Genomic DNA, 24,985 nt, shown 5'->3' on the forward strand with positions numbered 1-24,985 from the left:
AGTCATCATAATAAGGTCACCTAACCATATGGCTCCTTGGGGTCACGTACTATGTAAATACAGAATAAAAGGAGTTGAAAGAGTAAAGTTTTTACACATGTATGATTTGAAAGCTTAATTTAGAACATTGTAAACTGTTCTGAAAATCTATAAATATAATGAACTCACTGCAGTTCTTTCTCTGATTGCAGTTTATTTGTCTGGAAATGTGTACATATGCCTCATTGAAAGATATGGATGCTGAGAAGACTCCATAAAGTAACAGCCTTGAGAAACCAGAACTACACAAGAGGAAAAAACCAGAACCAAACGCTGCATGGTCATGTGGTGCTAACTTAAGACTGTAACAGGGATTTATCCAAATTTGTTAAAATAGTAGAAAGATTGATAAGTTCAAAATATTTGTTATATGCACTAAATAACTGTCCATAATCCATACACTGCCAGATAATTACATTTCAAGGAGGGACTGAATAAATATTTGCTGGTAAAAGCCACCCCCCATTTTAGGGAGGATGCAGATTTGGCAGACTTCCAGGGGAGGTTTGGGAGACAGTGCTCCTCAAAGAAATGAACCAAAACCTTAAAAATCCAACTTGGATAATTTTCTTCCTCTTTTTAGCAAACCTTTTTCTTTTTAGAATTTATATTTTATTTTCAAGTTTCAATTGTTTACTAAAATATTTTATCCTTGTGTTCACATCACCATCACCCTGAAGGATCACAGGTTTTAAAAGGCAAACATTATTTTCCCTGAGAAAACACACACAGGCTTTACTGGAGAACATGATGCTTCTTAAGCATTAATAAAGTCCTGTTTATAAGGGACATTGTTCTCCTGGAAATTTTAAATTCAGGAACAAATCCAAAGTGAGTAGTGTATGATCGCTACATTTTCATTTTTGAGCTGTCAATCTCATGTTCAGAATTCATCCCTATAATTGAAAGAGTAAAATATGATCATGGCCTCATTAATGAAAAAGCAGTATGATGAACAGTCATTTCCAGTGGTGTACAGTTTAAGGTTTTATATAGCAATAGTATTTAACTGGCAGAGAATACTGAGTATTTAAAGATGTAGTCTAATAGAAACATTGTTTAACAGGTAAACTAAAGCGTTAAGTTCACATTTACAAAGTTATACAGTTTAGTTAACTCTTGAAATAAAAATTTTATAGCCTTTTTTTTTCTACTGGAAAAACTTGTTTAGTTAGATGTATGTCACCCCATCGGCTGACTTCAAAAGGAATGAAGATAGGTCCACTTGTAAAACTTGTCTATAAAAATTCCTTTTTGGTGGATTGGGGCTGAACTCTTAGATCTTTACTCCTATTCACTTTAAATGCTGCCAAAGATCGGTACTTGCCATTCAGGAACTTGCTGTTTAGCTTACCTGTAGTTTCCTGAAGACTGGAAGTTATGCAGACTGCTATTTAAAAATATATTTTTCTAAGTATGAAGAAGTTTAAGATGCTCTTTTGGTCCTATAATTTTTACTTTAATGTGTTAAATATCTTCGTAGCGTAATAGACCCCTTCTTCAGGTTTCTGGAAATCTGTTTTCTATGTGCAACACCTTGTAAATATTAAAAACAGATATGGCTGAATTTTATCATGGAAAGCCTAAGCAGTGATTGAACCTGGCCAGTTTTAAAGCTCTGAATAGCTGTGTCTGAAGGACTGATTGGGGTGTTTGTTAAGAAGCTTGAAACATTAAGATCATTTTCTTTCATTTTTCTTATCAATGGATTCTCCTAAACTAAGCCCAATTTGAGAAAACACTGATACTAAGTTTCTATTCATGTGTATTATAAAGGAGCAGCCAATAAATTAGAGCAAAAAAATCCCATGAAGCACACTCTCCTCTCCCTCTACTTTTGAGGCTGTTGCAAGTTTCAAATTTTCCTTCTGAGTCAAGTTCACCTGCTTTTGGCTAAAGAGAAATTCCAGTTCCTTTACAGTGCGGGTAGAAACTCAACTATAACCTTAAGCAAATAAACTATATAGGATAAAATTGCTTCCACTGCATTTTTGTTCTTCCCAGTGGCCAACCTGGTAAGCCAGCCTGAATCACTGTTGTCAGTTTCCCAATTAAAGGTCACGTTGATTTTAAGTAGTCGTCCCACAGCCACCTTGCTTATAGCAGCCATCAACTACGGGAAGGTGAATAACCACAGTAGGCCATGTAGATTATGACCTATGTTTTTTTAACCCAGAGAATTACTTCTGTGTGCAGTATTTGACTAAACTCCCGAATTTGTAACCTGAGCCTTCTCCTAGCACCTTTAGTCCTGTTTCTGGCAGATGCATGCCAGAGCACCCTCTGCACCCTGGTTCCACTGTGGAATGCTAGCCACATCTGTTCCCTTATTTTTGGTGATCTTTTTCGATGATGGTTCATTTTGGACCAAGTTACCCAACAGATATTTTAGAGTCAACCTTAGCTTTCCCATAAACCCTAGCAACTGAAGGAAAAAACTCTTAAATGTGTCTCCAGGCTGTGTCTATTAAATAGCAAAAAAACAATCTGATTTCAGCATGTTTTTATTTCCCTGTAAAATGGCTGAACTAAAACCACTTTAAGCTCTTGTTTCCCAGTTACGTTCTTTACAGTGAAATTATGAGAATGCAACTATACTCCATTTATAAGTAATGATACTAAAAAGTCTGTTTAAATTTCTGGAAATACAATTTAAATCAAGTTTCTTCTGCACAGATGTAGAGCATTTCAAGTAAGTTAACACTGGAATGAAAAAATACCTTCAATTCAATGAAGAAAACTTTTTAGAATGAAGTGGAATTGTCATTCATTTCACCCAAGCCTAACTAACTACATGATAGCTTTATGCATGCTCCTGTGTGCACTGTCTTTTTCTAATGTTTCAAGTCTTATAAGCACAGCAAAGTGCAACTTAAAAGACTTTAAGTGCATCTTTAATAACTGGATAATTCTTCTCTCAATGGAAAAGAGATGGCCACAAGGCTGCTGGCTTTAGGCTCTGAAACGTGGACTTTTACATACGTAGTTTTATTAATTATCCCTTGGGTATATGACTAAGCAAGTCAATGAACTTTTTTTTTTAATAGTTTAATTTGGTCCTGAGAATATTTTGAGTCTTTACTATCCCTTTTGCATTAACTCTTTTCTAACCAACTTTTAGCTTTACTTTTTTAAAAAACTACATCGTCTTTAAAATCAGTGATCCGTTATTTAATTCTAAAGCATTGGACCCTTCTTGCCTTAACAGTTTTAAAACCACATATACAAAAGCCTATTTTCATTCAGTATTCCAAAAGTTTAGTCCTATTTTGCAGTTTACCCATCTGATCTCTGTAATTATACAGTCATTTTAAAAAATCTAACTTTTACATTTAAAATATTATCTTCAGTAATAACTATATTTTCTGTGGAGTTAGTTACTTCTTAGAATGTTATTTTTCAGAATGTTAGAATATATATGTATAGCTATAATCTTGTGAGTTTAAAGTTTGTTCTGATACCTTATGTATATACTTGTAAAAAATATTTTGTATAATTTTGTGATAATGTAGATCTCAAAATATTTATTTAAAAAACATATGTTAACAGTAAATGAAGGCATTTTAAGGAACTGTTCCTACTTTTTGCCCTTGCCATTCCAACTGTTTCACCCTACACGCCCCACCTCACTCATCCTTTCTCAGAAAGCAAGGGACTGAGATATTTGGGAACCATTTACCAAAGCAGCACTCAACCCAAGAAGCTTGTATTATCATGTTTTTCATACTAAATTCACTTTAAAAGTCGGGCTGAATAACTGTCTTAAGCCACCTCAACACTTTGGGCCACTCCTGTTTTCAGAGTCAAAGAAAACAGCAATCCAACTTTTGTAAGAAAGACAATGCCCTCATACATCTCTCTACACACATAGCAACGCTGTAGCCTGAAACTGGATTATCAGTACTAACAGTGATATCACCAACATTGTAAATGCTGATACTTGAACACAGCAGTTTCACACACAAACATGCCTCAAATGTTTTAATAGAATTCAGCTTCTCCTGAAACTATCTTTCCATAGTCAAAACAAAACAACACCCAATGTTAAAATCACTTAATAAACGTACAAACTTGAAAAATTAGACACTTCAGATAGGCAATAAACTTCATTATTATGAAAGCAATATATTCCAAGTTTCAAAGATTTGACAAATTCTGTAGAATGTCTTTCATCAGTAATGGAAACTTTCAAACTCCATAGTCTTCTGCCAAGTAGGACTGGGTGTCATTCACTGAATAAAAAAAAAAACCAAAATTTTTTTCAATTAACTGCTTTAATTAACATCAGTTAAGAGAAGTTGCGTTTTTTCAGACAATGAATATTTGGTTCTAGTACTAACATGCATTTAAATTTACAGGCCACAGTAAAAATATTTTGAAATTTACTTTCAATGTTTTACAATTACTGATGTCTAAGAAAACTGATGTGAGATTTGTAAGCAGTATAATTCTTGAAGGCCTTAAGTTTATGTTCACATAGTATGTTCAGAAGTTAAAAATCTGATGTGGAGATGATCTAGGTAAAGAAGCAATTGCTGAATGAAATGGTTTATGTAGTAGATTATTTTTCCAAAGGGCCCTTAATTGAACAGCAGAGAAAAACCAAAGTGATTAAGTTTCCCCCAAATTTGTATGCTTATAAATTTAAGAAACTAGATACTAGAAAAGCATTTGAAATGACATTAGAAAAACTGATGTTATCCTTTACCTGGTTTGAGGTCGAATCCATTTCAAGGCATGTCGTGGTGGTACAGTAATGGTGGGATGATAAAATGTACAGTCAGGTCTTGTACACTGAGTGTTAAATCTACAGTGCTAAGGAGAGAGAATAGTTTCAACATCTGCAAAGCTAATACAAAAAAACACAGCAATCTGAGATGACAGTAACCAGCCCACCATAAGGTTAATGGGGCAGCAGAGATGATCTGCAACTTTCGCTTTAATACACCACTGAAGCCCTGAAAAATGGACCCCCACCAAGACACAAAATCCTAATGAAAGAATAACAGCAAGTTAAGTTTCAAAAGGGACTTTAGTATGTAATACAAACTGCCTCTAATCAATGTACTAACCACCTTGCACATACTGCCCAACATCCCTTATATTTTACCCCCATCTATGCCCAACTGCAGTTGGGGAAGTAAAGGCCTTTCGTATGGTTTCCAGACTGCTATTTCAAAGAGAAGATGATTCATGCTGAGCAACTAAACAGCTGGAGCCACATCAACCAATCTTTAGTACCCAGACAATTAAAACCATGGTAGAAGTATGGATGGTATCATTAAGTACTACTGGATTTCATCATCTCAGTTCTGGCATGAGGGCTGCGGGAGGGGGAACACACACAGGGGCAAAGAAGAATGGAAAGTGACGGGCGAAAGTGAGCTTCATTCTCCTAAGAGATGAGGCTACTGACATTAAATCGGTTCAGACAGCTTGGCCTAATGGGCCAGATGCGGGCTCAGGGACAACTAAGGAATAACTTAAAGATCTTAAAAACCATAACATGAACTCTAACAAAAAAGTTAAACATTGGGGGATGGGGGAAGGAAGACAGTATAGTTTGCTAGTGACCTTACAAGCTCAGAATTGAGAAGTTACCACTAAATTCATTTTTGGGAAAATTAAAGTTCTTACTTTTGGATGATAGAAGGGACATTCCATTTTCTTACAAGCAGGGAAGTAACGGCAGAGCTGACTACTAGAAGGTGGTGCTGGTGTTGTAACTGCTGACAAAAATAAGGACAAAGGTGAAATTTATTTGGCAAAATAATTTTTAATGCAGTCTGCTGATATTTTTATGGGACCCACTTTTAAGTTAAAACACAAGGAGATTTATATATTCATTAGTTAAAATAAAATACTTCAGGGCTTCCCTGGTGGTGCAGTGGTTGGGAGTCTGCCTGCCGATGCAGGGGACACGGGTTCATGCCCCGGTCCGGGAAGATCCCACATGCTGCGAAGCGGCTGGGCCCATGAGCCATGGCCGCTGAGCCTGCGCGTCTGGAGCCTGTGCTCCGCAACGGGAGAGGCCACAGCAGTGAGAGGCCCGCGTACCACACACACAAAAAAACTTTAGAATACTACAGGATGGGTACACTTATTCTTTAAAGATTAGTTAGAATAACTGATTATGGCACAATGATTTCTGAAACTTCTTGTTTTTCTTTTTAATTCAGTTTATAGTCACAAAATGTCATTTTTTCATTTTTCACCCAAATGTAGTAGGGCACAAAGTCACCAACCTGGTTTTGGAGGCAGTACTGGAATTCTTCTACTCATATGAGTGAAGGGACACTCTGGTTTAGTACATTTTGCATCGTATTTACAATTTGGATGAACAAACAAACATTTTTCAGCGAATTTACAATTGGGGAAGGCTCTATAAAACAAGAAAACATATTACATTTAATCTCAATACATTACTAGTTTTTTGTAGAGAGGGTCCATTATACTCCTAATTTCATCACTACTTGTTTTGAGAAACACAGAAGTAACAGAAAAAAAAGGAAACTCCATTTCTAAATGATGCCAGATATCAAAACAGGACACAACTGTCTATTCCAAAGCCTGGGGTAATTGGTAATTCAACTCAAGCCAAGCCACCATGAAAGGTAGAGGGTTTTTTGTGACAATAAGAAACACCACTTACTCTCTAATTAAGGTCTATGTAACACTGTATGGAGTAAATTCAATTTATGTGAGCACAACATATATGCAAGGCACCATACTATGAGGGAAAAAAACAAATGAGACATCCTATGGTCTCCCTCTATATGCACATCCATAAAATTCTCACATCAAAATTTCCTTAAAGTTAAAACATGATGAGATTCCACCTACAGGACCAAAAAAAAAATATCATCTCTCAAAGCTCACTCCACAGAACCAGCCAGCTAGCAAGCAAAAATTATACTGAAGTCCAGAATATTTTCTCATTACCTATTAACTAATTTTTTCCCCAAAGTCTTAAAATCTGTGTGTGAACACAATGCAAAATCTGTGTGTGAACACAATGCCGTTACCATATACCCATCTCCTTAAGTGTACAGAATCCTCAAGGAAACCCAGGAATTTCAGTATTTCAAGGTATGAGGCCCAAAGAAGCCTCCTCCTACCTCCACCACCAAATACACACAGACACAAGCGAATGCTGTCCTGCGAGCGCCGGAGTAAGTATCACTGATGCATTTAGTTGTAGAACTCAAACTGGTCCACAGAAAAGAACAAACAGAAGTCAGCTGTACCTAGAATTAAGCTGGAAACAGAGTGAGTGCGCTGCTACTCACTTGCAAGGTGACACAGGATGATGGTAAGCACACTCGTCCCCATTTTTACAGGCAGGCCAGTACTTGCAGCGCTCCAAAAGTTTTTCTGGTTTCTGTGCCACACTCAGTTCACTCATCTCAGCTACAAAGGGAAACAAATAAAAAGTATCTCATTAATTCTGATCAATTCAGGGACATGGCACCTTTAATAAATTTCCCTCAATACCCAGTCTTACAATCTTATGTTCTTCTACGTGTATAAGTTACACAAAATAAATGAGTCCAATTAATTTGATTAACACGGATACTAGAATCCTATAAAAGATTACTAGGAAGTGGACTACGGTTTTCACTGTGAAGAGTAAAGTGGACAGTGATGCTGCAACTAGAGCCAAGTTCTCACCGAAAAATTCTAACTCTCAAAATTATTTCAGCTGAATTAAGTATAAAACAGAAAAGAATGTCAAATAGGGAGCCAATAAAATGAAATGAGAACTGAGCACACCAGGTGATAAAAAATGTGAACTAATTCTCATATTCAGGTTAAGATGATGAGTGTCTCGATACAAGTGTTCCCACTCGCTGAGGTATGTGCAGTTTCCTAAGTCCAGGTGATCACTTCACGTCAATGTACGAAGGGAAGAAAAGATTTTTGCTTAAAATGAGTCACAAATGTCATAACCTACAGGGACCTGGCAGATCACCTAACAGAGTGAGGCTGGCTGGGTGTAAGGTGACCAAATGGCAGAAACAAAGGAACAAAAAAACAGAAAAACAAAGGTTCGGAAGAGCAGCCCAAAGAGTAAGTGTGTGACCACCCACAGCGCTCACTGCCGCTCCACTCAGGAGGCCATGTCCCAGTTACAACGTCAACTACTATGACGTGGGAAAATGGAACTAGTGTTGCCAGACTGCCTCCCAATTCAGGAAGCCAAAGACCTTTTTATATGATACCTAAAATTTATTTTATTTTTTGGCCAGGCTGTGCGGCATTCAGTATCTTAGCTCCCCAACCAGGGATCGAACCCATGCCCCCTGCAGTGGAGTGCAGACTCCTAACCACTGGACTGCCAAGAAATTCCCCTATGAGATCTAAATTTTAAATGCTAGCTACTAACTGAAACTTAAAACACAGAATAAACCAAATAAAATTACACCTGAAGGCTGCCAGCTTCTGGCCCAAGACACCCTAGACAAAAAACAAAGAATCAAGGGTGTTACATATTACGGTTCGCATTCATGTTCATCAGAGCAACCAGCACTTCAAGCACATCCCCTAGTCCTCCTGCAGCTGCAACTTGGCTCTGTCCCTTACTGGCTGAGCTAGACACTTTGGGCATGTCTTATCCAACATCTCTGAACTTCTGTTTCCTCATCTATACCAAGAGAAAATAATGTCTTCCTTAAGAGTTTCATGATTTAATGGAAAGAAGAATGTAAAACAGGCAACCAATCAAAACCAAACAATGCAACAGCCAGTATCAGGAGTACTTATTGTTGTAGTGACCCAACCTTGGTCTTCATGAAGGAGAACAAGGCACACAAATCCCGTCCTGAAGCCCAGCTAGGAGCAAAATCAGACAGCTATCAGGACTGTGCCTGACGAGTTTTCCATGCTACTTTAAAAACAGTAAAATTTATTATTTAGCTCCAGGATATAAAAGTATCCAATATGATAGTCTGGAAGGAGGAGTTTTCTCCACTTTTAAATTTTTTTGTGTGTAACTCCTGCAGAGAAAATATGTTTTACCATCCCCTCCTAAAGAACATACTCTAAACCCATATACATGAGAATGCAGACCATGTGAAAGGAGTTAAGAGAATAGCCAAGAGCAGGTTGGCTGGAAAATGGAGTAAAGTTGCTAGATCTCATGAGCAATATTAAAGAAGTTAAACACTTTACAAGGAAACTTTATCTTTCTGATGAAAAAATTACATCATATATACACAAAGGTCACAATGCTGGTTTTCCCTAACATTTACTTCATAAGCTATTAAAACTCTTCCTATTTAAGTTTTAAGAGGCAAATTCACTTTTTATTGCAAGCTATAAAATCTGTGCTGCCATATAAGGCCAGTGGGAGCGGCTTAAAACATATGCTGCTGTTGGTGGCCTCCTTGAAACACTCAACAGAAAGCCACCAAAAGCAATTACCAAGTTTCAAACTCCTTACTTGGAGGTGGAGAGCAAGAGAGACCAGAGCCTCTTTGTGGAGTTTTTCCAGCCTCACTTACGTCCTAACTACCATTACAAAGCTTCATCTTTGAGCAGCCATGAAAAATTGAGAGTCCCAGATCAAAGCAATGGTAAAGGAGGCTCACCACTCATCACAGTTGTCTCCATAACGGCCACAGCACTTGTGTAACCCAGGCAAGAATTTCTACTAACATGTTATTTAGAGTGTCACTGCTATGACACGTATACCAATAAAGCCTAACGTGGACATCTACATTTAAACAAAATTAGACCCTAACACACCAAAAATTAAACTACCAAACTGAAAACCAAAGTACTAAAAACACCAGAATCTTCTCTTATTTTAGACAAATATATACAGGATCAAGAAATCTGGACTGCCTGATTACTGTATTTCTTACCACCCTGGTTAACATGTACAATTTTTCTTCCTTTCAAAGAAAGGTCTAATATTTCAACTCCCTCCACCAATCAAAACCATGACACTACACTACTGACTCACAGCAGAAAGAGCCCTCGGTTAAGGATAACAGCACCATCTCCTTTGCTCAGTCATGATCTCCCCATGAAGGCTATTTTTAGCGACTGAAAAAGGTATTTGGTACATTTTCGTATCTCTACCAAAAGAGGATTACTTTGCAAAAATATCAAAACCCATTATTGTTTTTTCTTTGATACTCTTCGTATTTAACTGTAACTGTCTCCCCCGCCAATGAAGGTGTCCCTAAGATTTTACAAGCTATGACCATGATCATCATTCTCTAACATGAATGAAAATGCTCAGTGGCACTGCACCTGCCACTGGTGTCAGTGAGAGAAGCACTGATAAGAAACGCCTAAAAGCGTGCTGCTATCTGAACTGAGTTCACCTGATTTCCAGTAACTACTATGCCTCTATATCAATTAATTTAAACATAAGGTCTTTTCTAAACTTCCAAGAAGTATTTTGACAGATTAGGTGAGAAACTCCTTTCAAGGGAATTTCACTGAGGTAGAAATAGCGTCGAAATCCAAACTGACTTTTCTGTCAAGCTAATTAGGAGACTACTGCTGGTTCAAGTGGAAAGTAACAAGTATAGTTTCTAAATGGGAAAAAAAGGTAAACAAGGCACCAAGAACGATGGTTCATCCTTTAAGTATAATGAAGAGGTATTTTTTGGCTTCCATGGCCGAACTCCATTTTAGCACTGGAATAACAGCCCACTTATGGAACACATAAGGGACAAACAGTCTCAAATTTAACTGGTCGTTTTGTCTGAGAGAAGGAAAAAGGCCACTACTGAATTATAAATAAAAGCAAGGCCTACAACCAATATTCATTCAAGGTTGAGAAACATGTCAAAGACATCCTTCACAATGACAGCACCCTGAGAAGGGAAAGTCTGAGCTCCCAACACACCGTTTGTAAAGCTACCATCTGGGTCCTCAAGCTGCCTGCTCAGCAAGTGCAACTGCTGTGGGTGGAGGAGACCCGCGAGTCCCTCGTGTGAGGCTGCAGTGTGGTGTGCGGGTCTCATTCCTTCAAAGCTCATGTCCTCCTCTTGATCTGACATGTATCCTGGGGGGCTGGGGACACCATCCAGCGTCACTATAAACTTGGGACTTGCAGGTTTATCTGGTTGTACAAGATCTCTGCCAGACAGATAGAAAATACCATAGAATTAGGGAAACACGCACAAAAAGCCAAGCCTCCTAGAGTGCTCTTCAACAGAACTATCAGTCCCTTCCTTGGTTTGCGGTTTCTTCATTAACAAAAAAGACTTGGTAGGACTTAAGGTACAGCATCAGTGGATTCCTGCTAACACACAATGACTACGGCCAATCACTGCAGCATCAACACCACCGACCCTTCAGGCTGCTCTCAGGGCAATCTCCCCTCAACCCTGACCCCTGGCATCTGTTTGACCTTCATAGGGTCAAATGGAAATAAACGGAGAAACCAGCATCTATGCTCAGAACACAGAGCCAGCAGTTCTATATTTACACTGATTTTATTAACTCTATGTTTGTTTCTTTACAGAACATTCAGTCCATTATCTAAGGAAATAATCACCCCAACCCAATCTGCTAACTCTCTGGTTAGACTTCCTGATTTTATCACCTGGCTTTTTAAAGTTCATTTCCTGAATGTGCATAAAGAAAAGAATCTCTTCAGATTCTTTTTTTTTTTTTTTTTTTTTTTTTTTTTGTGCGGGCCTCTCACCGTCGCGGTATCTCCCGCTGAGGAGCACAGGCTCCAGACGCACAGGCTCCGCGGCATGTGGGATCTTCCCGGACCGGGGCATGAACCCGCGTCCCCTGCATTGGCAGGCGGATTCCCAACCACTGCGACACCAGGGAAGCCCCTCTTAAGATTCTTAAGGATCTCTTAAGGAAAGAGCTAAATCATATACTGACTTATTTGCAGGATAATGGACTTCTGAGTAAGAAAGATGAACTGGAGTTTTTGAAAACTGGATGTGCCTTATGATACATGGCCTAACTACAGAATCATTAAGCACTCTACACTGGGGGCTAGGATGGGGAGGGGGAAGCTGGGAACTAAAGGTTAACCTCCACTTCTAATCAACACAAATTAGCTACACAAGAAAAAGAAACCATCTACCGTGTCTGCATAAGGTGTCCTGAAAGTACCCGAAGGGTATCTGCAGTCTTCATCCCCGACTCTTGGTTTGGTGCCACTACTATTTCCTCAGACAGCTTTGGCTTCTTCAGAATAAATGATCTTGTGTCTGCATGGACCATGGATTCCATGTCATAGTAATCTGAGCCAAAAAAATTGGCCACAAATGTTTACTTTTGAATATACCTTGCATTCCCAACATCACACACGTGAGAAGAATGTCAATCTTTTATATATTTGTAATTATTTTCAAAGGAAAATTACAATGGTTCTACTCGGGAATAAGGCTGCAATTCTACGCCAAACACCTTTTCAAAGAAGTCAAGTTTTCCTTTCCTCACACAGCATATTATCAAGGCATTCTAATGAACACTTCCTGCCTACAGTATAGTAAGGTTCTTCCATGAGGCATCTAATGGGGTATTATTAACAATAAAACTTACTTTAAGTACAACAATATTTTCTAAAAACATAAAGAATCTTAATGCACCCTAGAATGATACCAAGGCTGTTTTAAAAAAAACAAATCTAAAATCTGTTTTGTTCATTTTTCACACTTACAGAGCAGAACATACCCTTATGAAAAGAATACAACTGGCATAATTTCCGCCTGGTTGTAGATGGACTACTTTGAAAGGGAATTCTAAGATGAACTGACATTGTTAAAAATATAGCAAGGAAAACTGACCTTTAATGTAAGCAGCCACAGATCACATCATCTACGATATGATTTTTAAGCTAAACTACTTTATACAATACACCAAGACCTGGAGCCCAGGATGCAGTTGGTTGACCTATCAATAGGCAATCAACGGAATGAAGTTAGTAAGTCACAATTCTCTTAAAATTACCAGGCAAATAACAGAAACCAAAATTCACAGGATATTTATTCACGTTCATTCACTGAACAAACTGAACATGTGAGAGCACTGTGCTAGGTGCACAAAGAAAAAATAGAAAAATAGATGTATACATAATTTCAGAACAGCATGCCCCAAAAGGTGATCCAAAAGAGGTATGAACAAAGTGTTGGGAGAATACAAAGTAACCTACTCCGGCTGGGAAATCAAGGAAAAGCTTACAGAGAAAAAAAAAAAAAAGCTTACAGAGGATGAACATTTGAAGCAGGTATTAAAGGTGATCAGGAATAAACTAAGAGGGAGAGAGAACTGGAGAATAGAGCATTTCAGGTAGAGTCACTGGAGAAAGGCAGGGGCTCTCCTAGGGACACGGTGAGAAACGTGGTATGACTGGAGGGGTATGTGGAGGGCTGAGTAGGTAAGTGGCAAGAAGGCTGAGGCGTAAAGGATCTTGTATGTGCCAATGAGTTTGGATTCTGGTCTAGAAGAAGTAAGTAATCCAGAGAGTTTTCTAAGTAGGCAAGTGACATGAGCAAGTTGGTTTTCGGAAAAACACAGTGGCAGGAATGGACTGGAGTCCCAGATCTCAGCTATGAGGGCTTCTTCCCAAGAGAGATGGAGAGACTCCGAAATACCAGATTCTCACCCCTTGTCCTCTCCTCACACACGTCAGAGGAAGAGGAGACACATTCCACACTCGAATTGGCACTAGACTTCACAGCAGATGCATTTTCAACTACTGTCCCAGGAAAGAGGCAAACCTGCTTTCCCCTGCAAGGGCAGGAGAAACAGTAAGACAAGTGTAGGAGGAGAGGCTTGTCCTTGAAGCAGGACAGGAGAAAGAACAGTCTTAAAAGAGGGCAAAGATAAATTTCAATTTTAGATTTCTTTAGTTTGAGGTTTTTGTGGGACACTCAGGTGTTTAGAAAGAAGTTGAAAATTCAGATTCGAGACTATCAGGAGGGGGAGAGAAGTAAGAGAAGCGGAGTCGAAGCTGAAGGTGAAATGAGGACATTTAATAAACTGTACATAGTCGGCGCTGCCGTCTTCTCACTGAATCCTCACAGGGAGCCTGGGAAGCAGGTTTTCCTCCATGTTACAGACGACCACTTTGCAATTCCAAGCTCTCAGATGGTTTACTGAGCTCTCAGAGCTACAGCAACAGGAGGGCCGCGGTTCAGTCCACGGGCTGCTGCCCCTCTCACCGCCCTGTTCTTTCTGAGGCACAGCAGTTCTACTAGTCTGCATCTTGGGAGAATACAGTAGAGACGGAAATAATGCTGAGGGCACGACAAAGGATAAAGTTAACATTTTAAGGGGCAGTAGCGGAGAAGGGGAGTTGAAGGAGAATGAAAAGGAATTAGTAGAAAAACAGAGAGAGAGTGAAGTCCTGGAAGCCAAAGGATCAAAGATGGAAGAAAACATTGGAACTCAAGTGCCACACACCACAGAGTTTAGAGAACTCTGCACAGAAAACAGAGCTATACACTCCACACGAGCCACTGGTCACCTCTGCAAGACTCACGAGAGCAGCCTGGGTCAACTAGGGCAGACAGATGGGAGAGTCAGTGACATCTTCTGGGTAAAGACCACAGGCTGAACCCACGCATTGTTTCCTCCTGAAACTCTAAGAAAATGTCAATTAAAGGGTTAATATTTTTAAAAACTCACAGAGAAAATAATTGTAAAAGAAGAGATAACCGTATTTTGAAAGTAGAAAACTAACTTAGTAGATCTCGAAAAGCAGAATCGTAAGCCAATAATAAAGCAATCTAATGTGGATCCCAAGATTCTTCAAAGGCTAAGAAAGTGGCAGCACAGGGGACCCTGGGAAGGGGTTGGGAGAAAACAGGGTACAACAGAAGTGGGTTCAAGTGTCCATTTCTCTTTTATTTATCTGTTTTCTTCTTTTCTGATCCTTACCACACCTATTCCCCTAACCTTTATATTAAAGATACTTGGAATAATTGGAGATGTGCTTTCCCATCGATCATTGCTTAGATAAGCTTATGGATGAAGCATCATGGTCTCTGATAGAAAGGTGCCACAACAAAATTAACTAAATGTATATACTATTAGTTTTAAAAATCAGTTAGATTTCCTGGTAACCTTCGACCACTTCTCTCAGAGAAAAGTGGAGCTTTAGACTCCTGAAAAGGTAAAAACAGAGAGGGTTTCTGGACCAATGAATGCCAGCCATGTTGAAAGAAGTACGATTCTGAAAACGTGTGGATTAAGTAAACATTACATAGTAGTTAATGTTGAGGTGCGTCTCTCAGCCCCCTGTCCCCACTCAGCTCCCAGAACCCTGACAGCCATTCCATTTCTTAAAAGATCTTTCTTTGGAGAAGCTTACCAACCTGATAGAAAAGACCCAAAGACACAGACATCATAGTGCCCCCAAAGTAAACAGGCAAGACAAATCACTCTCCACTGCAGGGTCTACATTCAAAAGTCAAAACCCCCTACCTCATCCCCCAATTAATGAACCCAAAACACCAACCAGCTTTTTAAGTGCTCCACTCTTAAATATAAGTCAACCAAGGATCCTCAGACATCTGAGAACCTGTCATGAAATACAGTGATCAAAGCAAACAACCTGGAGAAAACAAGACCAAGGAGGGAGGGGAGGAAAATGTCCACAACTGCCTTTAATATCTTCAGAGAAATAAGAGAAAGTATTGCATACATGAAATAAAATCAGTAGGTTAAAAAATAAATTAAAGGAATATGCAGAACCAAAAGGGCTCTCAGAAATAAAAAACATGATAGGAGGTAAGCAAAGGATGTACTAACTCATAAGCCTTGTAGAACTGCTTGATGCTTCAAATTGTACATGCATCATGGATAAAAATAAAGGAAACAAAAAAAGTTTAAGAGTTGATGACGCAAATACAACGTACACAGACCTTAGCTGCCAAACATTTTGAAAATACTCTTATGTAGAAAGCAGGATGGAATGTGGGGAGATGAGAGGGCAACATCAAGGATGAAGAAAACCTCAACACCTTTATAGACAGAAGGGAGAAGCCAGAAGAGGGTAGAGCCTAAAGCTACAGAAGTGTGGTGACACCGGCGACACCAGGATGTTCGTCAACTGAGTAGGATCTGGCATCTGGGTAAAAGGTAACCCTTAGAGACAGTAAGCACACCTTTCTAAGACAGAGGCCAGGAAGGGTCAGGGAATACAGTTGCTGACTGTGGAATCCTGAACATGGGTGAAGAAAATTCAGTTAGGAGCCAACAGGGAGGGGTCAAGGGACCACAGCCTCCAACACTGGGCAGGTTTAGAGGAAACAGATGCAGGAGAAAACAGGATCTGAATTAATGACTCCAGGGATCCAATGGCTCCTTTCATTTATTCAGCGGACAGTTATTAGGCACTTACACGCATCTGGCAGGGGCCAGGCACTGAGAACACAAAGATAAATAAGGCACTCACCCCAGTCCTGAGGTAGCCCATGGTATTTCTGTCTGTGTGCTGGGGGTCAGGGAGACAGGTAAACAAGTTACAGTGGCTCTAAGAATGGTAAGCTCTAGGTATAGCCCTGGCCATGAGATTCTAAAGTGAAGCACAAGTGAGGAGATAATGTTGAACATGCCAGAGGACACTAAAGCAGCTCAGGGCAATGGCAAAATTTGGGCGGAAAGTAGGGTAGGGACTCAAGTGGTCCCTAAAGCAGGGGCATGAGCAGCCAACAGTTTGCAGGGACCTGGGTGAAATGGCATCAAAGGGACAAAGTTTCTGCATGAGGTGGAAAATACAAACACCACATAGCATGAAGAAAATGCAGATCTTATCTCCTGGCCCTAAAATATTTTCACAGATCTTAATATGGCACCTTAGGGCAGGATCTAAGACATACAAGATACATTAAATGAGGTGTAAGGAATGGAAATAACAACTGAAAAATGCTAGATTACAAAGAAAATTTAAGATTATTACCAACCTTGACTGATCTGCAGAGTTTCTGCCACTACTGGGTCAATTTGCAGTCGGGATAACAATTGCCTCTGTTGAGTTCCTAGAATATAAATTTTAAAACTTCACTAAGCTTAAAAAACAAACAATACCAGCACGTGTGCTTCCCAGAAATTAAGACCAAAATAATCTTTCTGGGTTCTTAATTGAAAGTCTTTAAAATAGTTTAAAGCTTCAACAATACAATTTAATAATATTTATAGACCAAAGGTCTGTAAGACAAAAATCTGTACTTAGGTTAAATCAAAAATGGCAATGGTTCTCCCTGTCTGGAAGCTGGTTTCCTTGGATTGGAGATAAAGCCTGGTGATAAAGAAAAAGGGGGTGCAAAAGCGAGGGGGAGGTGCTGCAAGGACCCTCAGCTTGCGTCCTGGGAGACAGGCAACAGCCAACTGCAAGATCAACACGAGAAGTGTTTCTCTCAATCACCTAGGCTCTCACCATTATAAGTCAGTCCCCCACCCACAGAAGTGCAAAACAACACCCCAGAGTTATCTGATCAGAGTTCCCAAAAGACAAACTACAGGCTTGGATGGATACAAAAAGAATAATGAACAAGTAAGCAGACACTCAGAGCTCTACAGTCCAGGTCCTAAACCAGCAAAGCATGTAAACAATCACTTGGATCTCCTGTAAGAAAAGATGCTCAGCTAGAGTATGTATTATTTCTTAAACACGTTCATAATTTCCTCATAGTTACACTGCAAAATGAAATAAAACAGAGACACAGAATTGATTTTTCTATCTTCAGTTTCAGTGATGGGAGAATATCATAACTTCTCCAAACCTCACCAGCCCAGTGCTCAGCAGATACTAGGTACTCACTTGCTGATTTAGAACAGAAGTGTTACAGTACGGTGTACGAGGGAATGTAATTGATAGGGTTCCAAATACTGAAATATCAGTAAGATGCACGCATGCTAATTCTTAGTAAATCTATTACTGTCAGTTTCACAAGGACAGTCTGCTCACTCAGTGCCGACATGTAAGTTGGCAACTGTTTGCCAACTATCATGTTTCATTAAAATTCAACTTCAGTAAAAATTTTAAAACCTACCGAAGTTTTATCAGCTTTTTTCTTTTAAAATATATATTATATTACATTTTAGTGGTGTGCAAAAAAAAACAAAAGTTAATTCCTTTCAAAATTATCATGGTTAAAAACACAGTAAATCCTGAGGAGCTGACCTGAAAACACAGATATCATTTGGTCAAATTGTATTCCTGTAGGACAGCTTGGGAAACTGATGTGTAATTAGGTTACAGGAATTCAAATACTAACAACAGGTCTCTTTAGCATAAACAGTGAACAATGGAAGAATTATACATTTCCAAGTAATTTCACAAGACAGACACACAAAAGAGGACCATTCTCTGACATTTTAAGTTTTGCTTCATCTCTCTATACTCATCTACCTTTTCAAACCATCATTTTAGAGAGATCCACTAAAATGGACGGAATTCTAAAGTCTAGGCTTCTAAGTTAAATCATGTAGAAGAGTCTGATTTTGTCATTAAAGGCCCATGAAAAATTCAAGTTCTCTGTGCCTTGCTGCCTCCATATGAAAACTACTACACGATGATATCACATACTAGGAATTTACCTTTCTCAATGTTTCTAAGGAAGCCAATTATTTTTACATCAGTAGTTCCTGACTGTGATTCTACTACCTCTTGAAGATATTCAAACTGTCTGCTGCATTCAGCTGTTAACGTTGAATATTCATTCATTTTAACCTCCAAAGATGAAATTTTTGCTTCATTCTGTGACACTCTAACATTTAAATCAAGAAGATTTGCTTCCACTGTCAAAATTGCTGCTTTCATCCCTTTAATTTCACTGATATCAGCTGATATTTTCCTTAAAAGTTGGGAAATATTGTCTAGCTCACTCAGTGAACAAGAGGAACTTGTTACAGAACCTAAGTCAATTGGCCCAGGTGAAAAGAAAACCGGTAAAGATGGTGATGGAAACCTTGAAGACATTTTCATAAAATTCTCTTTCCTTCTTAGTATTTGGTAATTTTTCTTTCACAGCCCATTAAACTTTCATCAAAAATAAAAGCAATCACTAAGGCTGTTACTTTAAGAAGTATTAAAAGTAACATTTTAAAACCTATAAATTAAAAGATAGGGCTGTACATTTCTGGAGTCAGAGCTCCAAAGTAAATCTGAAAATGCTAAACAAACCAGACCAATGTTCTCTTTGCCACAACTAAGAAGCCCTAATATGCAGGCCCCTGTATCCTGTGAGTCTTACTTACAGCTCCTCTCTAAACAATAAACCCTATTATTACACACAAAATAATTCTGGCTTCTGATTGGCTGGAAGCAGACATGTGACACACAAAGAATTTTCTATTATTTACCTCATATGAGGAGCACGGAAGATCTGAAGCATAAATTAAGCAATAAAACAGCATGACGTACTTCATACCTGAATATGATGTGAACTTAATGTACTTTTGCCCCTTCATCAATTACCCATAATTTTCAAGCTTCAGATTATTTTTAAATTGTTTTATCTAGTATCGAGTTTCATTTCCCCTTGAAAATAGTAATAGGACAGTACTTGACACTTCCTTTCTAGGGAGAGGATAGGGAGGGTAATTGGACCCATGATCACAGACAAATCTCTTTAAAAATATATGTGGTGGGCTTCCCTGGTGGCTCAGTGGTTGAGAGTCCGCCTGACGATGCAGGGGACACGGGTCCGTGCCCCGGTCCGGGAGGATCCCACATGCCTTGGAGCGGCCGGGCCCGTGAGCCATGGCTGCTGAGCCTGTGCGTCCGGAACCTGTGCTCTGCAACGGGAGAGGCCACAACAGTGAGAGGCCTGCGTACCTCAAAAAAAAAAAAAAAAAAAAAAAATATATATATATATATATGTGGTGATGGGACTTCCCTGGCTGTCCAGTGGTTAAGATTTCACCTTCCAAAGCAGGGGGTGTGGGTTCAATCCCTGGTCAGGGAGCTAAGATCCCACATGCCTCATGGCCAAAAAACCAAAATATAAAACAGAAGCAGTATTGTAACAAATTCAATAAAGACTTTAAAAATGGTCCACATCAAAAAAATCTTTAAAAAAATGTATATATATGTGTGTGGTAATAATGGAATTCAACTGTACTGATATAAGATATGGTGGAAATTTAAAGATAGGGAAAATGAGGACTTGGCCTTGGTTTGATACTAGATCATTATTAGATATGTGATTTTCTCCCATTCTGTGGGTTGACTTCTCTTTTTCTTGATAGTATCTTTTGAAATACAAAAGTTTTTAACTTTGATGAAGTGCAAGTTAACTATTTTTTTCTTTGGTTTCTTGTGATTCTGGTGCCATAAGAAACGACTGCCTAATCCAAGCTGATTTAGAGTTATACCTATATTTTTCTAAGAGTTTTATAATTTTAGTTCTTACATTTTGAGTTAATTTTTATATATGGTGTAAGGTAAGGGTCCAACTTCATTCTTTTGCAGGTGGATATCCAGGTGTCCAGCAACATTTTTTGAAAAGACTGCTCTTTCCCCAATGAATTGTCTTTCCATCCTTACTGAAATTCAAATTGATCATAAGTATACTGGTTCATTTCTGGAGTCTCAATTTGATTCCATTGGTCTGTATGTATACCCTTATGCCAGTGCCAGTCTTGATTACTGTAGCTCTGTAGTAAGTTTTGAACTTGGGAAATATAAATCTGTCAATTTTATTATTTTTCAATATTTATGGCTATTCCAAGTCCTTTTCATTTCTATGTGAATTTTAGAATCAGCTTGCCAACTTCTACAAAAAAGCCAGCAAAGATTTTAACAAAGATTGAGTTGAATACAAGATCTATTTGGGGAGTATCACCATCTTAACAATATTAAAGTCTTCCAATCCAAGATCACAGATGTCTCTCCACACCTTTAGTTTGAGAAAGGTTGTTTTTACTTTGGTTTACTCACCAAGCCAACAAATAAGCTGTGCAAAATATAAGGATGCAAGACGGTAAACACAACTCCCCACAGCCTCTCTAAAAGAATTTGTATGAAGAACTGTAGCCTTTGACTTCCCAGTTAAATAGATGTCATTCACAGTTAGAGAACAGAGAAAAAGTGCTGAAATTTAGACAAGAATTTTTATTCGTTTCTCCATTACATCTGTAAATTAACCTAAACTCTTCAAAATCTTTATACAGAAAATAATTTTCAAATTTTACAAGGCTTTAGAGTCGCATGGAATTTTTTAAGAGCACTAGCTAACAGAGGACATGTATAGTAAATATTAGGAAGAGTGGCAAATCCCCAGCCAAGCACCGCCTGCAAATCAGCTGGGCAGGAAACACAACTTCAGTGAGCAAAGTAGAAAAGTGCTCTAACAGGGGATGGGTCACAAAGAAACAAAGTGCCTAAAAAGAGGCCATTTGAGGCTTCAAAGCCTAGGCCCTTCAAAGTTGGGCCCAGCCCAACTTCAGAATGCAAAATAAGCAAAGATCCTTCCATAGATTCCAACGTCAATATCCATCAACAGAGGAAGTTCACATATTCTTGGGAAACCAGAGCACAGAAAGGTGAAGGTCAGCTAGTGAGTGGCAGAGCCGGGTTTGCCGCAAGCGGTCTCTCTCCCTGAGCCCGTATTCATAATCACTAGGTTATTATACTTCTATGATACATTAAATGGAACAAAACATGTTACAAAGAAAATCATGTGGTGTAGTTCCTTTATATAGACATACATATATACATATAAATATACAGATAATTCTACTCTATACAGAAAGGATGGACATGTACATACATATTAAAAAAATGCCAAGACTACAGACGTACACCAGTCTGTAAATGCAGTGCTTACCTCTGAGGAAGGCAGTGGGCTGAACGAAGGGGGAATTTTCCTTGTTTTCTCTGAATATAAAAACTCCTCTTTACTAAGAGTCTTTCACAGTGATTCCAGTCCAACATGATATATTAAGTATATGCATTTACAGCCTCTCCTTCTGGAGAGTCCGTAAAAATGAAGTAAAGAACTTAAAAATGGCACAAATCCTTAACATATAGCAATGGATTCCAAATTGGGTCTCTAAGAGGATAATCCACTTTGTTCTAACATACATATCAATAAGAGCATTTGAGTGTGTATATGTAAACTAAATACATACATTTAGCGTACACACTGAAAAATAATTTTAGAATACAAAAAACTGTATGGTCAGAAATCTGGAGATCCCTGATTTAGAGATGGGGGTTAGGAAGGGATCATAGCAGATGAGATTTCAACCACTTCTGGAAAACAGAAAATACATGCACAAATACTGACCAAGCAAAAAAGCCATAAACGAGACACTGGGAGAACCACAAGTAAGATGCAAGCAGGAGTGACACATTCATTAAGGCAACAAATATTTACTAAGCTCCTACCACATGCCAGGCACTGTTCTGGGTGCTCGATAACAGCAATGAAACACACACACACACACACACACACACACACACACACACACACACACACACCATCCCCACCACCCCCCCCACCCCCCCACCCCCACCCCACCCCCCACACACACACCATCCCCACCCCCCCCACCCCCACCCCAGTCAAAGAACTTATATTGTGGTGGTTGAGGGGACGGAGATGAGCCTCAAAAAGAAACAAATAACACACATTTTATGTTGATGATATTTAAAGCTCCAAGTCTGGATAAAAGTATCCAAACTATGAAAATATAAAATATATATTAGATGGCAATAAGTGCTATGGAGAAAAATTAAGTTTTAGAAAAGGGGGCTGGGGGACTTCCCTGGCACTCCAGTGGTTAGGACTCCGTGCTTCCACAGCAGGGGGCACAGGGTTCTATCCCTGGTCCAGGAACTAAAATCTCACATGCCACATACTGCGGCCAAAAAAAAAGTAAAAGGAAAAGTGTGGTAGGGAGTGTGTGGCTCGGGGGGCTAGGGAAGGCCTCACAGAGATGAGCAAGCTATGTGGACATCTGGAAGAAAACATTCCCAGGAGAGGGCAAAAGCACCTCACACATGCTCTTCTCTGAATGCTCTGAAACAGAAACACAGCAAGTATGTCTGGGGAAGAGCAAGGAGAACAAAGCGGGGGATAGGTAATGAGATGAAGGAGGGCCTTTTTTACTTGGAGCGTAATAGAGGGTCAACAGAGGGTTCTGAGCAGGGGAGTGCTGTGATCTAATTTACAGCTTGAAAAGATCACTCTGCTGCTGTGTGGAACAGACAGCAGAAGAGGAAGTTTGAAAGCAGACAGACCAGTAAGACACTATTGCAATAATCAAGGCAAGTCATGGATGATGGGTTAGACTAGGATAATAGAGGCAGAGTATAGTATAAGGGGTGAGTGAATTTTAATGTATTCTGAAGGTAGAAGATGATAGGATTTGCTAAAGGTGGAAGGAGGTAAGGAGGAAAAAAGAGGGGAGGGAGGAAAAAGGAGGGAATGAAGAAGGAAAGGAGAGAGAGAGAGAGAGAGAGGAAAGGAAAAATGGCAGTAAGTTTGAAAGAAAGAATAGCACAGGTTTCTGGCCTGAGCAACTGGAAAGGTTGAGCTGCCGTTAACTAAAATGAGGAGGACTGCAGGAAAAACAAATTGGAAGGGAAGACGTTAGCAGTTCGGTTCTAGACAATTTTAAAAGGATTTATTATACATCCAAGACGAAATGTGGAGTAAGTAGTTGGATAGGAATTAGGAATTCAGGTACAAGGTCCAGGCTGGAGATAACTAACTTGGGAGTTGACAGTGCTGAGATAGAGATATTTAATCTAGATGAAATGAACAAAGGGGCACTCAATGGTGATAGGTTGGAGCAATGAGCAAAGATTTCAAAGGATGTGAAACAGAAAACAAGCTTTTCCAAATGGTATAGGCACAAACATTTAAAAGATAAAATTTTTTAATTTTTAAAAAAATATTCTTGGGCTTCCCTGGTGGCGCAGTGGTTGAGAGTCCACCTGCCGATGCAGGGGACACGGGATCGTGCCCCGGTCCGGGAAGATCCCACATGCCGCGGAGCAGCTGGGCCCGTGAGCCATGGCCGCTGAGCCTGCGCGTCCGGAGCCTGTGCTCCGCAACGGGAGAAGCCACAACAGTGAGAGGCCCACGTACCGCAAAAAAAATAAAAATAAATTAAAAAAATATATATATTCTTTTCTAAAGAAACTCAGCAAATGATATGGGGAGAATCTAGGCAGCTAGTGGGAATGTTTAAGGGCCCCCCAGCGAAATTCCTCTGCAATTTCAAGACCAATAAAGCAGCTCCTTATCTGCTTTATTTAAAACAAAACCTGCCCACAGTAAAGCTTACAGCCCATGCCACAACACTAGGTAAGTCTTCGTACTGCCTTTTCTTATACTAGTAACCACGTGTCCAGACTTCTTAAAAAGAGCCTGCAAATGAAAGTGCAAAAACACCAAACAAACACTGATAGAAAACTATCCATTAGGGGACAAAAGAGAATTCTCTAAAAAAAAATCCAAAAAAACCTCTTATTATGTTCTTCAGACAAATTTGAAATGATCCTGTATTCACAAGATACTATGAAAAACCCAACAAGAGAGAGCTTGTGGAAATTTAAAAATATGCCTGTCTTAAAAAAGAAAAAATAGGGGGACTGAAGAGAAAGTCAAGAAAATATTCCAGAGTAGAACAAGATCAAGTTAAAATTGAGGAGAGAAAAGGGAGAAAAATCAAGGCAGGAAATTTATCATCCAACTAACAGAATTTCCAGAAGAAGAGAACAATGAAAAGAACAATTTTTTAATAGAAATAATATAAGAGAATTTCCCAGACTGAAAGCATGGGTTTTCAAATTAAAAGGGTGCACAGGGTATCCAGCCCATAACTAACTAACTAGTACCTAGACTTATCACAGCAGATTTCAGACATCAAGAACACATAAGAGTAATAACCTATAATGGAAAAGAATCTGGTGTGTGTGTGTGTGTGTGTGTGTGTGTGTGTGTGTGTGTATAAATCAATCACTTTGCTGTATACCTGAAACACTGTATATCAA

The 24,985-nt window shown here is 39.1% G+C and overlaps 2 protein-coding genes across 4 annotated transcripts in view; one reads left to right on the forward strand and one right to left on the reverse strand.

Moving 5' to 3' along the window:
- The window catches only part of EML5 (EMAP like 5), a 165,277-nt gene extending 163,481 nt beyond the window's left edge, over window positions 1–1,796 (forward strand). For 2 of the 3 annotated variants that reach the window (XM_065872786.1, XM_065872787.1), the window contains one exon: window positions 192–228. In XM_065872786.1, the coding sequence (XP_065728858.1) occupies window positions 192–228 (37 nt within the window). Of the gene's footprint in view, window positions 1–191 lie in introns of all 3 variants that reach the window. The other variant, XM_065872785.1, reaches the window with a different exon arrangement.
- A 2,947-nt stretch (window positions 1,797–4,743) lies between these two features.
- The window catches only part of ZC3H14 (zinc finger CCCH-type containing 14), a 38,402-nt gene continuing 18,160 nt past the window's right edge, over window positions 4,744–24,985 (reverse strand). The window contains exons 10-16 of the mRNA XM_065871641.1: window positions 16,938–17,012; window positions 12,110–12,269; window positions 10,904–11,136; window positions 7,329–7,449; window positions 6,285–6,421; window positions 5,677–5,765; window positions 4,744–4,854 (exon numbers count right to left, since the gene is read on the reverse strand). Of these exons, the coding sequence (XP_065727713.1) occupies window positions 4,744–4,854; window positions 5,677–5,765; window positions 6,285–6,421; window positions 7,329–7,449; window positions 10,904–11,136; window positions 12,110–12,269; window positions 16,938–17,012 (926 nt within the window). The remainder of the gene's footprint in view (window positions 4,855–5,676; window positions 5,766–6,284; window positions 6,422–7,328; window positions 7,450–10,903; window positions 11,137–12,109; window positions 12,270–16,937; window positions 17,013–24,985) is intronic.

This window comes from Phocoena phocoena, chromosome 2, assembly GCF_963924675.1.
Source record: "Phocoena phocoena chromosome 2, mPhoPho1.1, whole genome shotgun sequence".
Classification (NCBI taxonomy): domain Eukaryota; kingdom Metazoa; phylum Chordata; class Mammalia; order Artiodactyla; family Phocoenidae; genus Phocoena; species Phocoena phocoena.